The following is a 21,278-nucleotide window of genomic DNA, read 5'->3' as shown; positions in this document are numbered from 1 at the left end:
TAGACGTAGGCCTAGCTCAGCCGAACCACGTAAAATCGTGTGACAGTGTGTGTGTGTTGATGTTTGGTTAGAGGTCTGATCCAACGTCAGATCCAAATAGTTTTCATGGTATCAGAGTCGTGATCGTTTGAACCCCAAAGAAGTTGTTCTCAACTATCGTTTCAGTCAGGGTGCAAGACCGGTTGGAGTTGTTGATTGAGTGTCCTCAGGCATCGTAGATCAGTGAAGATCGAGGGTCAGTTGGTGTTGAATTGTGGAGTAAGCCTATTGGCTCTAAATTCCTTTTTGCATTAAGTGAAGTAGTGATGCAGGGAGGGTGCGTCACTATCACGATAACAGGTGTCCACGTTGTTGTTCCTCAGTGCAGCAACAGAAACGAATCACCCACGAGCAGGCCTGACGCTGTCGTGGATCTTTCTGGTGCCCGATCAGTTATGCGACAGCAAGATAATCAAAGGAGTGCACGGTAAAGGATTAGATCAATGGATCTGATCAACATCTTTTTATTCAAAAGGACTGATAAAGCATTACAATATTCAAAAGATAAACAGGCTGACAAATAGTGGCTGAATGTAAAGAAATAAACGCAAAACAATGTGAAATAAAACCCACGGCTGCAGTAAACCAACAGAAGAAAACCAAAACAGAAAAATAAAAGGAACAGAAAAAAAAGGCGTGCGGCTGAAAAAAATAACAGAGCTTTTGATTTTTCCAAAATAGACTGCCGCACGGGTTCTAGGTTGGGTTATTTAAAGGGCTTTGGCTGGATCCGGGTCTCGGGTCCGGACCCGGCCCCAAGACGAACTCTGCTTGTTGTTGGATCTGAGGCACCCCGGCTTGGGCCCTCTGTTCTCGCCTGGATTAGATACGATGGGACCTCTACTTCGTGCCTCGGTACAGCGGTCTGGATCGGATCCACCACCTGGATCCGATCATCAATCCCCTAGTGCAAATCCGGTCCAAAGCCTGGGTCTTGTTGTATGGATATAGGTTCATCCTGCTCTGCATCATTCTCTCCTGGTTGGAAAGAAGTCGACTCAGACGACTTGTTGTCTCCACAGTAAGCATTTAGATCAGACACATTAAATCTAGGTGCCAGGTGACAACTTTCGGGCAGTTCAAGGAGGTAAGACCGGTAAAATAGACCCGCTAGCCGGGGAAACCCAGTCTCCTTGGTGGGAAGAAGAACTATCTTATAACCCTTAAAGATAAATGTGTACGTGTTCCTACGATCATCATGGATGGTCTTACGGTCAAACTGCCAAGGACATCCCAAAAGGATGTGACACACACTCATAGGGGCCACATCGCACCACACTTCATCGTGGTAATGCTCCCCCATGGAGAACCGAACTAGACAACGCTGGGTGATAGGTACCTCGTTCCCTTTCTTGAACCATGACATCTTATAAGGTTGAGACAGTTTTTTCGTTCTTAGGTTCAAGGTGGATACTACACTTTCGGACACCATATTCTTGCACGCCCCGGTATCAATGATAACATCACACGCGCGCCCCTCACAGTTGCACCAGGTTCTAAAAATATTATTCCGCAACCATTTTGTCGGGGCCGACTCTCAGGATACGGTCAAAACATGACGGATGGTTAACAAATTTTCAAGGCTGTCGTCGAACTCTACGACTTTCATCTCATCATCTCCTTCAACAAGCGACACAACCTCGCTCTCACTATCGGACGCTGACTCAACAATGCACTCTGCCAGATGGGTGTTCTTACTCACGGTGGGACACTTGGACACAATATGACCTAACTCTTGACACCTAAAATAACGAACGGTAGACTCACTGGGCTTAGCTTTGGATCTGGTATAGTACATGGGTTCAGACTATTCGGGTTTGCTAGGGTCAACTCCAGGGGTGGACTTTAAGTCTTCTTTCCTAAGGGAGCTCGCTCCCCTGGTTGAGAAACTCGACTTGGGTTGACTGGACTGATCACTACGGGATGTCCTATGTTCCTGCCTCCTTTTCAATTTCTCCTCCACATTCATGGCATAACTGCTTGCCTGATCTACTGACTCGACTGTGATACAACTGAAGTCGTCAGAAATAGCAGGACGGAGACCAGAAATATACCTCGTGACCTGCTGGCAGGCGATCTCCTCGATCTGCACTCGTAGGGAAAGACGATGAAACTCAGCAGTGTACTCCGCCACAATACTGGTGCCTTAACGCAGGGTCAGGTACTCCTTGTAGGCTATCTCAGCGTGATCTGACGACACGAACTTAGACTGCATCAACCTTTGCATCTCCTCTCAAGTTTGTACGCGCTCTAGTCCTTGTCGCTCCCTCGACCTATGCATCTCAACCCACCATGTTTGTGCTAGGCCTCTCAACCGAGTAGAGGCTAAGGAGACACGACGGTGCTCAGCGACATCGTGGTAGTCAAAGAAGAACTGGACGACATAAGACCAGTCGAAGAACTGCACCACATCGAACCGACCTGCGAGCTCTGGAAGCTCCAGCTTCACCCCGTACGTGGAGGGGCGCTCTGGTGATCTCTGCTGATGGGCCTCCACCATGCATGTGGGGTACTCGTTTCAGAAGGCATCAACGTCCATCATGACCTCGTCTCCTTCACCACGATACTATTCTCCTAGTAATTGATGTTGACGAACTTCGATGACCTGTGGTCGGCGCTCTAGTCGCGTCGGTCCCTGCTGAATCTGCATAGGAATCTGTCTTTGTCTAGCTCGCCCGTGAGGGGGCGCCATCTATGGTCGACGTTGTGGCACCGGTATGACAGGTGGTCCTGCGATAGGTGGAAGGGTTGGTCGGGTCTCGGGCTCTAAGTGGGTAGGAATTGGATAGTATGGGTTTGGGTTATGGGTCAGGTTAGGATAGTGGTATTGGGTCGAGTATGGTATTGGGTTGGTTCTGGTTCAAGAATTGGGTCCGGTTAGTATAATATTGGGTTGATTCGCCCGATTGGATATGGATCGGGTCCAGTCCTAAGCTACTCGTCGGACCCAGATTTGGATAGGTTGGATCGGGGATAGAGTTGTGGGGATACAAGGCTTGGTTTGAACACGATCCATATGATTATGGGTCTGGTTTTGACCCGGCTGAAATTCAAACTGGAGTTTCGTCTGGGTCCAATATGGGCTTGGGTCGGTATGGGATCTAATTTGGGGTTCAAAAGAAATGGGTCGGGTCGGATTCGGAGCGAATCGACCCCAACTGGGTAGGCTGGGTAGGGGTTTTCGGAGCTCGGACCCGCTCCCGGGGACCCAAAGGATGGTCCCCGAGACCTGGGCCTGGGTCCTGTAGTAACTGGGTCTGGTCCGGACCCTCTCGGGTTCGGACCCACCCACACGGATCCGGGACCCCCTGCGCGCAGGTGGACTGCAATAGCGCCCCCACGTGAAGGGTCAGGGAAAGGGGTCTCGGGTTTGGCTGACGTTGTGGTGCCAACAGCCTGGCCCAGCGCCACGCTGGGGACTTGCGACCTGGGCCCAAACTGCGACACAGGCACCATGGCGTGTGGTCAGGCCTGTGCACCAATATTGACGTTGGGGTACACGGCCAGGGCCCCAGGTTTTGGCTGACACACACCAGCGACCAGGTTGGTAGCCGGAACAGGTCCCATGGTGATAGACGATACCTGATGAGGATCGTTGGCGCAACCATGAAGGATCGGCTAAACTGAGTCGGTTGATGTAACAGGTACATGATTGTCCGCGCCGTCGCCCAAATCTGCCCCTGTTTTCAATATTGAAGCCGTGCGCGTACCTCCGGATGACTTGACAGCCCCGAGTCGTTTGTCGATCCCGTCCACAGGTCTCGACAAACCTACGACCTCATTGCTGATGCGTTGTAGATTTTTCTGAATCTAAGTTACTGCGTCAAGTACCCACAACATCGGATTGTCAACGACGGTTCCCCCCCTGCTCTTCTCCACCGGTAGGATCGTGCCTCGCCTCTTGAGCCATCCTGCTACCGAAGGAGGAAGCCTGCTCTGATACCACTTTGATGCAGAGAGGGTGCATCGCTATCACAATAACAGGTGTCCACGTTGTTGTTCCTCAGTGCAGCAATAGAAACGAATCACCCACGTGCAGACCTGACGCTGTCGTGGATCTTTCTGGTGCCCGATCAGTTGTGTGACAGCAAGATAATCAAAGGAGTGCACGGTAAAGGATCAGATCAATGGATCTGATCAACGTCTTTTTATTCAAAAGGACTAATAAAGCATTACAATATTCAAAAGATAAACAGGCTGACAAATAGTGGCTGAATGTAAAGAAATAAACGCAAAACAATGTGAAATAAAACCCATGGCTGCAGTGAACCAATAGAAGAAAACCAAAACAGAAGAATAAAAAGAACAGAAAAAAAAAGGCGAGTGACTGAAAAAAATAACAGAGCTTTTGATTTTTCCAAAATAGACCACCGCACGGGTTCTAGGTTGGGTTATTTAAAGGGCTTTGGCTGGATCCGGGTCTCGGGTCCGGACCCAGACCCAAGACGAACTCTGCCAGCTGTTGGATTTGGGCTGCCCCGGCTTGGGCCCTTTGTTCTCACCTGGATTAGGTACAATGGGACCTCTTCTTCGCGCCTCGGTACAGCGGTCTGGATCGGATCCACCACCTGGATCCGATCATCAATTCCCTGGTGCAAATCCGGTCCAAAGCCTGGGTCCTGCTGTATGGATCTGGGTCCATCCTGCTCTGCATCAAGTAGGGAACGGTTAAGAGGTTTGGTGATCCCTACTGCGTTGGTATGTATGTTTTGGTCAAAATGAGTTCTTCTCTTGTTCCTAATGTAGCGATTAAGTGGAACACCTTTTCAAGTTTGGTTTCTATAAAACTTGACTGTAGCAATTATCTATTATGGCGATCACAAATAGAATCTCTGATGATCAGCCAAGATTTAATTAAATTCGTTGATGGGACATACCCTGCACCCAATCAATATTTGAGTAAAGAAGGTGAAACCACGGTTACCGGAAGCGCCATAGGACAAGGTGGAAGTGTGCTTCTTCGAAGTGCATTTCGGAAGCACAAAACATGGCGCTTCCGAAACATGTTGGGAAGCGCCAAAAAAATGGAAAGTGTGCTTCCCTTTTTTTATTTCTTTTGTGTTTTCAGTTTTTTTTTTCCTTTTTTCGCTACTCTCTCACTTCCCCTTCGCTTCCTAGATCGCTTTCAATTTGCATCTCTTCTCGCTTCCAAGACAATTCCTTGTTTGCTTCTAAGTCGTCCCGCACTTCCCGCTTCTTAAAATTTTGGAAGTGCTTTGTTTCCCACGCCTGCTTCCCCAATTGACAACTCTGGGTAAAACTCATTTCGTGAACTTAGAGTTTTCTGTGTGGCTTCGGTCAGACCAGCTAGCTGTAAGCTGGATTAAGGCCACTGTAACTCAGGTTGTGCTCAGCAGGATCCCTAATGCCAAAGAGGCTTAGGTTGCTTTGGAAAAAGCATATGCTTCGCAATCAAGTCTTAGAATCATGCAAATGAAAGACCTCCAAGATGTTAATAAAGGAGACAAGTCCATAAAGAATACTTGAACCATGTTAAGTATTTGTCTAATTCCCTAAGTATTGTTAATAAAACAATTTCTGGTGTGGATCTTGTCCATTATACGTTGAATGAGCTCCCTCATGAATATGAAAGTTTTGTTACTATGGTTAGTACTCTTTAGAAGCTGCCTTTATTTTATAAGTTATATGATATATTGTTGAATCAAGAAATGAGGATCAAATTATTAAATCAGAGATCCTTTCAAGATACTTTTGATACTGCTTTCTTTGTCAAACAAGGAAGAGGTCATGGCCAAGGGTTCTCCAGTCAATTCAGAGGAGGAAGAGGTGGCGGTAGAGGTAGAGGAATGAACAACCTTGGTAACTTTGGAGGTCGTGGTTGTGGGTTCCCTACAAAAAATAACCCAAGTAGAGGCAATGATAATCAGGATAAGGGAAATCCCAATCAGCAAGGGGTTATCTGTCAATTCTGTGGTCGAAGAAATCATATAGCCAGAAATTATTGAGATATTCCCAAGGCCTTTGTTGTAGTCTTTAACATGTCATCAGTTGGGAACACTAATTGGTATCCAGATACATAAGCAACTCACTATATGACTGCAGAAGGAAGAGATATGACAGATAAAGAAGAGTTCCAAGGGCCAAAAACGGTTATGATAGGTAATGGTGCTAATCTCAAGTAAAATTAATCTCCCTTCTAAGGATAAATCTTTGGTTTTAAAGAACGTTCTTCTTGTTCCTCAAATCAAGAAAAATCTTCTATCAGTAGCTTGCTTTACTCATGATAATAATTACATATTCACCCTACATGTTTTTATGTTAAGGATCTAAAGAACAGGTCTACCCTCCCCGAGGGTCTGATGTAATACAGCTCCAAACCCCTCACATGCCACGACCTATGTTAGTCCTATGATGTCAAGCCAAGTCCTTGCCCTAACAACACCCAGTGATCCAGTCATATTAGAGTCTGAATATGAGTCCAGAAGTCCTAGTCCTAAAAACATGTCAGCTACATAACCCATCAGTCCTAGTCTTAATCCGAGTTTTGAGTTGAGTCGGCCCTCAGGAACAAGCCTAGTGTTGGATAATATTCTTGAAGAGATTCAACAGACTGTCAAAACACACCACATAGCCACCCAATTCCAAGATGAAACCTTGAAACCAAAAATATTTTTGTCCATCAAATATTCATCAAGTCTTCCCATGATAAATGAGCTTTACCAAGAGTCTCAACCAGAAACCTTTGTTGAAGCTAATGAAGATCAAAAGTGAAAAGTTGCCATGCAGGAAGAGTTTAATACTCTAACCAAGAATGAAACTTGGACCTTAGTTCCTCCTTCACCTACCCATAACCTAGTTGGATGCAGGTAGATCTATAAAATCAAGACGCATGCAGATGAGTCAAATGCATGGTATAAAGCTAGACTTGTGGTTACGGGATACAGTCAACAGGAATGAGTTGATTATTTTCAGACCTTCAATATTGTGGTCAAGCCTACCATTGCTAGAACTGTGTTATTCTTGGTGGTGAGTCATGTTTGTCCCATTCATCAGTTGCATGTAAACAATGTCTTCCGTCATGGTTTCCTGCAAGAAGAGGTATATATGATCCAACCATAAGGGTTTGAAAATCGTCATCATCAAGACTATGTTTATAAGCTTGATCGAGCTTTGTATGGGTTAAAACAAGCTCCAAGAGCACAGTTTGATCGGTTAAACAAGTACCTTGTTCAATTGGGGTTTGTAGAGTAAAAAACTGATACATCTCTCTTCATTAAAAGGTGTGAAAGAATTGTTCTTCTTATACTAGTATATATGGATGATATTATTGTTACAGAAAACTCTTAGGTTAAAGTTCAAGGTCTGATAAATAATTTTGGAAAGGAGTTTTTCATACAAGACTTTGGCACCTTGAGATATTTTTTGGGCATGAAAGTTGTTCTTGTGTTAGATGGGATCGTTTTGTCCCAAAAAAAATATGTTCTAGATGTGCTAAAGCGTGCTAATATGCTTGAAGCTAAATCAATGACCATGTCAGCCGAAGTCGATGTAACTCTTTCCATATTTGAAGGAGAACTCTTTGAAGATGTGACACACTATTGAAGTGTAGTTGGAACTCTACGATATATTACCTTTACTCGCCTAAATATATCTTATGCAATGAATAAAGTTTGTCACTTCATGCATACACCGACTCAAGACCATTGGAACCATCTCAAAAGAATTCTCAGATGTCTCAAAGGAATAGTCATGCTTGGGCTACATATTTATAAAAGTAATTCCTTCTAACTGTCAGGGTATACAGACATAGATTGAGCAGGGTGTCAAGATGATAAGTGTTCCACCGGTGGCTATCTCACTTTCCTTGGTTCTAATCAGCTCGCCTCAAACTTGTCCAACTAACAAACTGTTGCAAAGTCCAGCACTGAAGCAGAGTATAAAGCATTAGCCGGAATTGTTTTTGAGCTCACATGATTAGGGTATTTCTTAAGAGAGTTACACATTGCTAAGCAGTGCACCTATAATATGATGTGATAATCTTGGGGCTATATATCTGGCAGCAAATCATGTCTTCCATGCTTGTATGAAGCATATTGAGATTGATTTTTATTTTGTGCAGAAAAAAGTCAAAAGAAAAGAGCTTGAGGTTCCACAGATCCAAATAGTTTTCAAAGAGTACATGTAGAAAGCATGTCATACATTAACCACGGCTGGAGTTTGGTTTGGAACCAATCAAATAGCTACAACTCATGTCCACGGATGGCATTTAGACTCAGTTTATTGTGATTTGCTATATTTCTACAGATTATAAGATATTGATGACATAATGGATGTTGGTCTCAGCTAACAGAGAACTTGGGAAAGGAATGGTACGAGTTTTTTATTTATCACAGAAAGAGGAGAATAAAAAATGAGCAACCCACAATGGCATGTGAGAGAGGAAGAGAGAGAAATATTGCAAGTTCCCGTTCATGGCAAAATGGTGGTAGAGGAAACGAACAAAAGCAAGTGTTTTGAGAGTTCTGAGGGCAGGCGGACCTTTGTTTCCTTATCATCAATTCCATAAGTAACCCTCCTTAATTCACTCTATTAGACGGAGAATGAAATTATTGAACTCTTGAAATCTCTTTTTTAAGTAGGGTTTCACGAAGGCCAATTTTAAAACCATAAAATTGATTAAGGAAACCTTGGGAGTTTTTACGATTCCACCTTTGGTGAATCCCCATAACTCACCAGACATTGAGTTTTGCAATCCCACGAATCACTGAACCATCCTTTTATAACCATATAACGGAACATGCCCCAAAAGAGTGATTCACTCAAAGATAGGGAAGGGTTTTTCATATAACGCAGTCTTGCGGAAGGTGTTGCAACCCCGAAGAGACACTCAAATACGAATTCAAAGTATCTACTAACAGAAACGCTCATTTCATGTAATACTGGTTGAATCAACTGAGTATTCAAGTTTCTTAGAGTCCTATTTCCTAGGGAACTTAAGTTTCTCAAACGATATCGGAACCTTTTGCAGGAATTATGGAAATTTGTGTCTCTATGCAATTGGTATCAAATCGTTGTCGCTCCACCAGAACATAACGAAAGCGTGATTTCGGATTTCTTCTAAACAAATGCGATCTTGATATGTTCTCTCAGAGAGGGATTGTTTTCTAAAACGAACCGCGATCTTGCATGCCTAAGATTTTCAAAACGAGGTCCTCGGCAAGAAGGCACAAAAGCGACCTCATTATACAGAACAGGATAAACGTTAAGATTGTTGAGTTAAGAAAACTGTAATTGGAAGAAGAAAAAGAAGGTGCAGGATTCGCACCTCGTGGTTGGAAGAGGGCTTGGTTCCCTTGAGAGGGATGATGCACGCCTGAGAAGGCGCGATGAAATCGTTCAAATCCGCCAATCTCAACGCCGGCGAGAATTTCTCAGACATCTTGGGCTCTTCTGTACCACTCAGAGAGAGAGAGAGAGAGAGCAGTGAGCAGTAATCTAAGGCACAGAATTAGGGTTTTCGAATTTGCGAAACGGGAAGGAAGAGGAGGAGAGGAAAGAAGAAGAAGGCGCGAGAGAGAGCCGCACACGCCTTTATATACCCTGATGCCGCGTGATCTCCCGAGTTCCCTCGAGAACTTTCCTCCATTTGCAGAAAAAAAAACTTGAGATTATTTGATAATTTTCAAAATCAAGCCCTCCTGGACCTGCTGCCACCTCTATAGAACTGACGCTCCTATCTCAAAAATATTCGAAATAGTTTCGTCATCCCCAATCTACTCATTTTTTTTTACAGCTGGCTTCATTAGAGTGGCAGGGCTTGACCTTTAAGTTTTTTTCTTAACATATCACGAGCACAAGCAGCCCAATGGCCAAGACCCGGCCACCCACCATGGGCTGGGTTTGGGCCATCATTTTAGGCTCCGGACCATTATATATGTGGGTCAAGCTTAGGGATGGCAGTGGACCAGGGCGGGGGACAGGGTCTCCACCCCCACCCCGTTTCAAAATCCAAACCTTCATCCCCGCACGAGAATGGATTTCAACCTCCAACCCCGTTTCATGTCCTCCATCCCCGGTCCAAATGGGGGTGAGGCGGAGCCCGGTTTCCCTTTAGTCTATAGTCATCCCTTAAAGGATTGGGGAGGGGACGGGACAGGACCGGATGGGGCGGGGTGGGGTGAGGAAAAGTTTAAGTCCATCCCAGCCTCCATCCCCACATGAGGATAGATTTTAACCTTCATCCCCGCCTCCATCCCCGGTCCAAACGAGACGAGGCGAGGCACTGCCATCCCTAGTCGGGCTGGACCAAGCCCGATGGGCCTAAGTTATTTATTATTTTTTTAATAATATAAAAGTGTTAGAAATTAACTATTACATAATAATTTGGATAACTATTATTATTTACTTAATTAGGTATTTGTTAATTATTATTTTTTACATAATTAGTTACACTAATTAAGAATTAGTTGCATGAGAACTTGTTATTCTCTTGTTAACTCATAATTTCAGTCAAGCATTTATGCCTTTTAAGATTGGGCTAGCCCGGTCCCCACTCTCTTCCAATGAGTTGGGCCATGGGCTTCTCTTCAAACCCAAGCCCGTTAAGAACTCGACCGGCCGACACCCCTATACTCATGTAATTTTTTTAGTAAACAATGATTTGTGGGTAGTTTTGAAAGTTTTGAGTCATGTCCATGACTGATTTTGGACACCTTTTTTTTTTTGTTTTGAATATTTAGACCCTTTTTATCAAAAAAAATATTTTGACCCTTAAATGTTTCATGTTTTTCTAAATACAAGCCTAACATTGAAAATTTTACATATCACTTAACTTTGCAGTGGTCAGTGACTTTGTAGTAAGTGTGGGCAACAGGCCTGGCAACTCGATGGGCCAAGTGGAACCGACCCGCCATGGCTCGGATTTGGGCCATAATTTGAGGCTCGGACCTGTTAGGTACGGGCTGGAAACCCGGCCCATTATATATGTGGGTCAGGCTTGGCCCCAGCCTGCGGGCTACCGGGCCGGCCCTATGGGCCTAAGTTATTTATTAATTTTTTAATAATATAAATTTTTAAAAGTTAACTATTACATAGTAACTTGAATAACTATTACTATTTACTTAATTAGTTGTATGGAAACTTGGTATTTGTTAATTATTACTATTAATCTAATTAGTTGCACTAATTAAGAATTAGTTTATATGAGAACTTGCTATTCTCTCATTGACCCATAATTTCAGTAAAGCATTTATGCATTTTAAGATTAGGCCAGGCTGGGCCAGCCTGATGCCCACCCCTACTTTGCAGTGCTTGTGGTGGCCGCAGTTGTTATTCTAAAATCTCGTAATATAAGGGAAAAAAGTTAAACTATGATGCCATTCATCCATGAGATGAACAACCAAAATGCCATGGATGAACTCTGTATCTTTTAGATGTGTCCATATTTTCTTTTAGAGTCGTTGATAAACAGCATCTAGGGTTTGCAGTATGAACGGCTTAAGACATGTTCATCCATGGCAGTGTGGATGGCGTTCATCCCATGAATGTACGGCTCCATGTATTAATAGGAGCTTTCGGGTCCGACCCAGAACCTAATCCAACCTTCTTATTTTTCACCAACCCTTGACCCTATAGGGTTTGGTACGGGTCGGGTCCTGGTCAAACCCAACCCAGCCCATTGACACCCCTAGTTATATATAGAAAGTCAAATTTTTGTCCCATAAGATGGAGGTATGACCATCCATACACCATTATTTCACATTACTTTAAAAATCCCTAGCTTATCAAATTCTTATGACTTGTTTAGTAATGCTATGCAGGGCTAACCTTTTCAAGGCCAAGTGGAATAAATATAAAAATATATATATTGATGCTGTCAGACATGGCCATCATAGCTCAGCAAGAATTTGTCTTCAACCCAACGCCCGTTTATTCATGTAATTAAAAAAGTATATATATTGAGTTGAATATTTGAAAATTTACTCTATATTTTGTAGCCTTGTAGGATGTTTTAAAATGACAAGTGATCTTACAGAGCGCTACATGACAACCTTGTGGTCTAAATAAGACTTGGAATGCTCTATGTTTATTCTCCACGCCACTTACAAGTTACAACACATATTTGCATAAATTTAAATTGTTTAAGGTGTTGACTTCTAAATATTTTATGAAAATAATTGGTTTGGTTTATTTTTTGAGTAATAATTTTTATCACTATCTAATACCAATAATATTAAAAAAAATTGCCCACGAGCCTTCTAGCTTAGGGCAATCAAGGTTTGTTCGTCAACTCATAGGATGAGCATGGTTATACAATTACACAGAGCACCTCTTACTGCAAGGTTGAAACCAATAGAAAGCCTGTCAATATGTGGTCGATAATTGGGAAGGAGGGACCGGGTTCCCTTTGTCTAGCTAAAAACAAATGAATATAAGAAACTTGAGAATTCTCTCTCACAGCTGAGAAAGTAGAATCTGTGATTGTTGGTCACAAAGTCAATCTTGTGAGCAATACGAATCACAGGTTTCAAGGGATGAGAATTCTCAAGTGAGAAACACAATCACACCTTTATATGTTTAAGTAAACTTGAGAAAGTGGTGTGCTTGTGATTTGCAATCACAAGATCCAGAGAACATCTAAGAATCATAGGGTGTTATAAACATGCTCTTATAGTGCAATTCTAACCAGTTCCCCTTATCAGCTATGTTATTTGACCCACCATGTCCGCTGGTGTGATCATTCATCGTTGCATTTTTCTCCATTAGCATCACCACTGCCACCATCTTCTCCTTCCTTCTCATTAGATATTATTACTATCATTATTTCTATTTCCATATTCCTTACCTTCATGAGTATACTTATCATCATCCTCTAGCTCACATTATGTGTTATAGAGCGTTTTTATGAGTATGCTACCCATATGATGTTTTAGTATGATTTCTCATAAATTTGCATTATATGTAGAGGCCGCATTTACTATTAGAGAGATAATATGGAATTTGAAGCATTACTAGAAACATATATTTCCAACCTAAATTATTTGAGATTAGCAGTTTATGTTAAGGGAAATCCATAACATTACAATCTTGAGCTCTAGAAATCGATCAATGTTGATCATATTAGGGCCTTATTCTAGACTTGTTTTAGAGGCCAAAAAAGTTGAGATGAAAAGTGTTTATTCTAGTCTGTGTTATAATATTAACTTTCAAAAAAGTTTTTTAGTCTTATAAGATTTTAGGGATGAAGTTTTTAATAAGATTTTTAGAAGATGTCTAGACAATTCATCTTATTTTAGAAATTCTTAAAATATCTCTAAAAAATCAGATATTTAAAAAAAATGGAAACTTACAGTTTATCTTGGAAAGATTTTAAAAACATCTTACAACTTTGCAATTGCTCTAAAAAAAGTATAGAATTATAGAAGGGTTTTGGAGGTTATTTATGCATCCAAAGGAGCCCTCGCCTTCTTCTAAGACCCTAAATTGAGGGCCTTGATCTCCTTGGTATCACTTCATTTAGGCAAAGTGGTCATTTATCATACCCTGCTTGCATATGATATCACACAGCGCGAAAGCCCTTATGGAGCCTTTGGTATTGAGTTCTCTTTAGTTAGTGCATGTCACCTTGTACTGGGACGTTGCAACTTCAAATCCCAATGATATTGGTATGGTTGTATAACTGGTGCTTGCTTTCTTATAAAAAAAACAGGAACTTTATTCTTTTTTTTAATGAGAAGAAGACATCTTATTTCGGGCCGAGAGAGGTAATGTTTTGATGCCCGCAGTATAAAGCTCCACTACTCTCCCCCTACCGTGACATTGTTGTTAGTTGGATTCATTTCCAAAAATCATGAGAAAGTAAGATAAGGTTGTTAAAAGAATCACGTTAATTACTAAAAAATTTCTTTTGTTTAGTGTTAATCATGGCCGACTGAGCTTCTAAATTCTGCTGGCCTATATGTCAAGTAGAGGTGGGCAATGAGCTGGGTGGTCCACGCCCCAAGGGCCAGGCTTGGGCCTATAAATTAGGCCCAAGTGTGGTCCGAACCAGGCTTCTAGCCAGACCTGTCCCACAGCGGGCCAAAACAGGCTGACCCAGCTCGTATGTGTATATATATAGTGAGCAAGGGGTAGGTGCCTGACGTTGTTTTTATGCCTACCATGTGCCTACTGACTTTGGAAAGATTGTTTTTATTTTTCTAAAATCTAACTATACATATGTGATCTACATGCTTGATTTTGTAGGAATCGAATTTCGGATCATCCAATTCCAATACCAAGTTAGGTTTCTATAAGATTAAAAAATCAACGGTCTATAGTTTTAAAATATTCAATACTTAAAAAATCATTTTTTTCTCAAAAAATATGATCCAAGTGTGATTTCCTAGTAAATCTGTCATGCAGAAAACATCCGTAGGGTCAGATTTTTTAAACAAACCCTAAAATCCCTTATCCAAGCTCGGTAAGCACAAAGAGCGTTAGGCACCTATCCTTTTCTCTATATATAGTTTATTTTGTAATATATATATATATATATATAGTGCGATGGACGGCCAAAAAAAATGCTGAAAAGCGATTGCGATTTTTTACCGACGGTTTTGACCGTCACTAAAGGCCACAGCGGAAAATGCAAACTTCAGCGGCGGTCACAATACTGACCTATTGACCAATTTTCCGCTGATTACAGTATTTTAACCGACGCTGGGTTCTCATTTTCCGCTAGAACCTTTAGCAGGGTCAAACCCGTCGCTAAAGTGTTAAAACTCTTTAGCTGCCACTTTTTTCTCTCTCTCTCTCTCTTAGCAGATGTGCAATGCATAACAGCGCAAAAGGATGGAGTTGTGCTGGCCGTTGGATCCTATCATGATCCAACGGCTAACGTAATACATACTTAAGAGTATCCCGCTCACCTTCCTCTCTCTCGACTGTTCTGAAATCGTGCTCTCCTCTCCTTCTCCCCTTCCCTCTTCTGAGAGGGTTCCCTGAAGCACCGCCTCTCACGACTCCCTCCCACCACGTTGTTGTTTTTCCGGAGGTCCTGATCGTTCGCACCGCCTCCCCACGACCACCACCTCACCCGGTCCGTCTCCCTCTCTCTCTCAGGCTCGCATCAGGCAATTTTTTGGGGATTTTTTGTTGGGTGTTTATTTTTGTGTCGGGTGCCTTAGCTTCGCATCGGGAGAGGCCACAGGCGCCTGAGGTGAACCATGCTTGAGGGCGCCTCAAGCTCGAGCTTCAAACTGGTTTTTCTTTTTTGTTGGGGTGTTTGTTTAATTTTAGAGCAGGGACGTTGCCTCACGCCCTCAGCCTGAGGTGAACCCTTGGTTGAGCCAGCCTATGCAATGGTTTTTTCTTTCATGCAGTGATTTTCTGTGTTTTGAGTGAGGGGGGTGATTTTATACCTGGAGAAAGTGTAGCTACACAACATAGAGTCTTAATTTTAGATCTTAGAATTAGACAATGTCGCAAAAGGGATAAACATAGGATAGATCCTAGAATTAAGTGGTGGGCACTGAAAGGAGCTAAACAAGGAATGTTTGTAGAGCAGGTAGTTAAGGAAGCTGATTGGTGTCTCGAAGAGGATTCATAATCAATGTGGAATAAGATAGCGTGTGGCATGAGAAAGTTGGCTAAGGAGGTATTGGGTGAGTCTAAAGGCGGTGCATCGTTAGGTAAGGATACATCATGGTGGAACGAGGATGTCAAATTAGTTATTAAGGTTAAAAGAGAGTGTTATAGAAATTTAAATAAGAGTCGTGATAATGAGAATTCGGAGAAGTATATTTATAGCAAAGAAGGAAGCTAAAAAAAGTAGTTTGGAACGCGAGGGATAAGGTATATAAGGAGGTTTATTACAAGTTGGATACCAAAGAGGGCGAGAAGGATATTTATAAGCTTGCAAAGATGAGAGATAGGAAATCGAGGGATCTGGGTATGGTTAGATGTATCAAAGATGAAACACAAAAGGTTTTAATCAAAGATGAGGAGATTAAGGAGAGATGGAAAGATTATTTTGATAAGCTATTTAATGAAAGTCATGCTCAGGATCTTGGAGACTTTTCCATTCCTTTTCATGAGATGAATCGTGATTTCATGCGTAAGATTTAAAAGAAAGAATTTGCAGAGGCTTTGAAGAAAATGAAATCAAGAAGGGCAGTTGGCCCAGATGGTATACCTATCGAGGCTTGGAAGTTCTTGGGAGAGAAAGATTTAGAATGATTGACGAATCTTTTTAACAAGATTTGGCGGACAAATAAGATGCCTAATGAGTGGAGGAAGAGTACTTTGGTGCCTCTATATAAGAATAAAGGTGATATACAAGATTGCACAAACTATCGTGGTATAAAACTCATGAGTCATACTATGAAACTTTGGGAGAGGGTGATTGAGTCTAGGTTGAGGAAGATTGTCATGATATCGGAGAATCAATTTGGTTTTATGCCTGGAAGATCAACTATGGAAGCTATACATCTTCTTAGATAACTTATTGAGAGAAATAGAGAGAGGAACAAAGATTTGCATATGGTTTTTATTGATTTGGAGAAGGCATACGATAGAGTACATAGGGACGTTCTCTGGTGGACAATGATGAAGAAAGGTGTTTCTCTCAAGTACATTAGTATAATTAAAGATATGTATGAAGGAATAGTAACCAATGTCCGCACTTGTGGAGGGGTGACAACCAATTTTCTTATAACGGTTGGGTTACATCAAGGATCTGCTTTAAGCCCTTTCCTATTTGCTATAGTGATGGATGAGCTTACGAGATCGATTCAAGAAAATGTGCCATGGTGTATGTTGTTTGCTGATGATATTGTTTTGATTGATGAGTCTAAAGCTGGGGTTAATGCTAAGTCAGAATTATGGAGACAGACATTGGAAGCAAGAGGTTTTAAGTTGAGTAAGAGCAAGACAGAATATATGGAATGTTGGTTTAGTAAGCTACGAAGTAGTGATGGGAGTGTAGTGAAGTTTGGTGAGCAAGAAATACCGGTGCATGATTGTTTCAAATATTTGGGATCTATCATTCAAAAGTATGGAGAAATTGATGGAGATGTAAATCATAGGATAAAGGTTGGGTGGATGAAATGAAAAAGTGCAACTGGAGTGTTGTGCGATCGTAGAATGCCATTGCGGTTGAAGGGAAAGTTTTATAGGACGACTATTAGGCCCGCTTTACTATATGGTACAGAATGTTGGGCTGCCAAGAGCATCATATTCAAAAAATGAGTGTAGCTGAGATGCGTATGCTGAGATGGATGTGTGGAAATACAATAAAAAATATGATTCGGAACGAGGAGATACGAAAGAAGGTAGGCATTGCACCCATTGAAAATAAGATGAGAGAGAATCGTTTATGGTGGTTTGGACATATTCGGCGAAGGCCTAATGATGCTCCAGTTAGAAGGATGGAGAAATGGGAAAATATATTAGTTAAAAGAGGTCGAGGTAGGCCTAGGAAGACATGGATGGAGGTGATAGGAAAGGATATGAATGCTTTGAACCTCACCGAGGACATGACATTGGATAAAAATGATTGGAGGAGAAGGATTCATGTGGGAGACCCAGAATGATTTTCTTTTTTGGTTCATATCGCCGACCCCAATTGTTTTGGGATGAAGGCGTAGTTGTTGTTGTTGTTTGTTGTTGGGGTACTTCGTTAACTACTCAACCGGATCATTGCATTGCACGCAGTGAGTTCCAGTGTTTCTGTTTTTATTTTTTATTGCACGTTGCGAGTTCCGGTGTTTCTGTTAACAAACCCCATTGCACTCAGCATGAGGTGAACCCTTGGTTGAGCCAGACTCTGCAATGGTTTTATTTTTTTTTGGGGGGGGAGGGGGGTGTTTGATTTTCTGCAGGGACGTTGCCTCTGAAAAATTTGTCTTTCTGTTTGTAATGGAGGTTTCTCCCATGTATATTGCATCAGTGATTTCTTTGGATATTTTTGCACTTTTTTCATGCAGTGATTTTCTGTGTTGTGTGAGGGTATACTTCGTTAACTACTCAGCTGGATCTTTGCATTGCACGCAGCGAGTTCCATGCAGTGATTTTCTGTGTTTTGTGTTTCATGCAGCAATTTTCTGTGTTGGCCCTTAGCTTTTTTCACAAAAGTTTTGTTGAATCAACAAAAGTTCTGTCAGAACTTTTGCAATGTTTGACTGGCTAATGTTTCTATTTATTATTGCTGCAGTTCATCAGGTCGTACAAAAAAGAATCCCTCACTAAGAGCTAAGCATAAACTTGAAAGGAAACTTCAGTTTCATGATAGTAAGTTGTCTTCTTTAACAGCTTTCTGCTTGCATACTTTTGTCTTCAGCAATGTATTCAATCATTTGTTATTAAAATATTGTTATTCCATGGCTAGCATCTCCAGTATCTTCATTAATTGACTTGTTCTCCATGCCAATTTCAATAAGTATATAACCCTATTGTTTCATCCTCCTGTGAACTATAACTAGATTAGTCGTCTTTGCTACATGTAACCAAACTGTCATTATCTATTTTAGAGGTCAGAGATACTTCATCTCTTTAAGGCAGTTGCAAAGGTGAGGGATTAACTTTGTCTCTTGTGCTATTGGATCTCAGCTCCCATATTTAATTTGCATCCTAAAAAGGTTATTTTGGCTTAAACATGTTAGAGAATAGAATACATTTAAACTAATTTCATCGACACTCAATTTCATTCTGATGGTCTTGATGTATATGGTTGGCGAGGAATTATGACAAATTTGTTGGTTTCCACCAGAGAATGTCAAAGTGTAATCCTTTTACAAGCTTTCTTTCTGGACTTAATTTTTATATAGTGGTCTTTGAGTTCTTGTTTTTAGTTTCATGGTAAGTTACAGTAGTCTTAATGTATATGGTTTGGTGATTGTAACAGGTACCTGGAGCGCCATCACAGCTGACAGAGTAACCGATTTTTTCTTCCCCTCTTTGTGATCTGTCTAATCAATTGCTTCAGTTGAACATTTATTTTTTACTTTTTATTTATTTTTTGTATTCTTTGATTTTTTTCATGCAGTACTCCAAAAAAGGCAAAGAAGTGAATTGAAGAAACTTCAGATGATAGCTTTTGAGCCTCACCATATTCCTTGAACTAGAGAAAATAGTCTTAAGCGACAGTTTTATCCGTGATTTCATGTATGGATGCAATTCTTATCTGAAAGCGACTAAATTTTCTCTCCAATATCTTTCCACAATGTTGTTGAGCGACTTTGAGTCACAATAAATCCATGTATTGATATTTGTGGGCAGACTATTTTTTTCTATCTATTGATAATGGGACAGGGTTCAACCGTTGTGGTGCCGTTGTTCTGCAGTCGTTAGTACCTGTGCTCTTTAAAATGTTGCTGTTGATGTCAGCTAGTTGCAATGTGATGGTAGGTTCAGTTGAAATGTATGACTGTCCTAATTCTTTTGTTATTTGCTGATGCATGTCTAACTGGGAAAATATCTTGATGCACATTGCACCAGGTATATTTGGAAAGTCTGAACAGAGAGACAGTCTCACTGTTGAAGGGCTCTTGTGTTTTTGAGGTTAATGATTGATGCAGGGTTACGGCATTTTTGGTTTAGATTGCTTTGACATTGCCAACTTTGTGTTTTTGAGCTTAATGATTTGAGGCAGGATTTCAACTTCTTCTTTTAGATTGCTTTGACATTGCAAAATCTGACATTTTGGTTTAGATTGCCATGACATTGCGAAATCTTCATTATTTTTATACGATTGTTGATGACGATGATTATGACTACGAGCATCTAATTTTTCCATAACGGGGACAAAGAAAAGCCTTATGGTGTTGAATATCTGGGCGAATTTGTGGCTGCGAAAATGGCCAGGGTATTTTGGCCATTCACCACTGTCGGAATTGTAGAGGGTGGCTATCCGAACCTTTAATTGATTGCAATCCGCTGACAGAGTGGAAATGAAAAGGTTTTACAGACTTCAGTAATCCAATCAAAACATGGAATCCATATGATTCCACTACCTAGAATGCAGCATTTCACCAGGCAAGTTCACATACAAAATGAACACTGAACCCATCTGGAAGCTAAAAAGGTCTTCAGAGGAAAATGTCTAAAACAGGAATGTTCTGAAGAAATCAACCAAGAAGCTTAATAAAACATTAGAAGCCAAAGTAGAAGTGATGAGAGAAGCTCAAGCGTGATAAGATTGGCATTTACCACAAAATTACTTAACACAAGACTTCAGAGATGACACATTAACAATTAGAAATACAAAGAGCGACGTGCCACACCAAAAGTTTAAGTTATCAAAGCCTACAACCTAGCAAGCTCTCTGTGTGATTGCAGTAGGTGAAAGTGCATTGGGATAAGCAGCATTGCCATCAATTTGCATCAGTAGGAAGGTAAAATGAGGACCGCCATCAACTGCTTTTCTTTTGCATTCATGCACCTCTCAATCAAAACTCCTCTACAAAAGAACCATCAGTCACTATATTCACAATGAACATGACACTTAAAAACTTAAGAGCAGCACGCCATCCACAGTTTTAATGGGCCTGAATGGCCGCCACTGTCAAATAAAGAACCATCAGTCTAAAATAAAATCTTGAAAGCACAAAGGACAATGAGACATGCATGATATGAATTACACTGATTATGAATTTGATATTTGCAATATTTTGGATCATTGACTGATTATGAATTAGACTGTTTAATTTGTCTACAAAGACAGGAAAAAACATGAAAATATAGATTAAAAAAAATCCTCTTCACTTACCCATAACAAGGGTCAACACCATCTTCACTTACCTATAACAAATAAAAAAAAACATTTAATTCTAGCACAATAACCTCTTTTTTAGTATCTACAGAGGAATCACAGGGCTCTTTAAAGGCCTCTATACCTGCTGCACCTTCACACACACATACACAGTTATTCATCAACAGAAGGATGGATGACCTACACTAGCTTTTATTTAGATCTGCACTTCAACTTCGAATTGGTTGTTGGAGCCAGTGATTTATTACCAGCTACCTCCGGAAGGAACTCAGCGAGAGCCGAGAGGTCATATGTTTTCTTTTCTCTTCGACGACCCCTATGTCTTTTCTTCTGAGCAACCAAGAACATGAAAGAGCAAGAGAAACAAAAAAGTGATGAAATCAACATTACAAATAAGTATAATAAGTCAACAACCAAACAGGCATCTAAAATCAAATTGAACTAGTTTAATGTTAAATTAACCCTATATATATATGAGAAAGATATGGTTTAGATCATATGGCTTTTGGAAGAGTGGGGGGACAGAGAG

The 21,278-nt window shown here is 41.2% G+C and overlaps 1 protein-coding gene and 1 long non-coding RNA gene across 3 annotated transcripts in view; both read right to left on the bottom strand.

The window, feature by feature from the left end:
* Positions 1–9,527, bottom strand: part of NAR1 (ferredoxin hydrogenase) — a 48,177-nt gene extending 38,650 nt beyond the window's left edge. For both annotated transcript variants that reach the window (XM_089982038.1, XM_089982111.1), the window contains exon 1: positions 9,326–9,527. In XM_089982038.1, the coding sequence (XP_089838164.1) occupies positions 9,326–9,439 (114 nt within the window). In that variant the 5' untranslated portion in view covers positions 9,440–9,527. The remainder of the gene's footprint in view (positions 1–9,325) is intronic.
* Positions 9,528–20,262: 10,735 nt separating this feature from the next.
* LOC149848192 (uncharacterized) lies at positions 20,263–21,001 on the bottom strand. The gene is made up of 3 exons (XR_016432652.1): positions 20,874–21,001; positions 20,747–20,778; positions 20,263–20,539 (listed from the first exon to the last, which is right to left on the bottom strand). It is a non-coding gene; the product is annotated as an uncharacterized LOC149848192 (long non-coding RNA).
* Between the last annotated feature and the right edge of the window lie 277 nt (positions 21,002–21,278).

Source organism: Nuphar pumila, chromosome 1, assembly GCF_984573655.1.
Source record: "Nuphar pumila chromosome 1, dmNupPumi1.hap1.1, whole genome shotgun sequence".
NCBI classification, from domain to species: Eukaryota; Viridiplantae; Streptophyta; class Magnoliopsida; order Nymphaeales; family Nymphaeaceae; genus Nuphar; species Nuphar pumila.
This window is presented reverse-complemented; position numbering and strand designations above follow the sequence as displayed.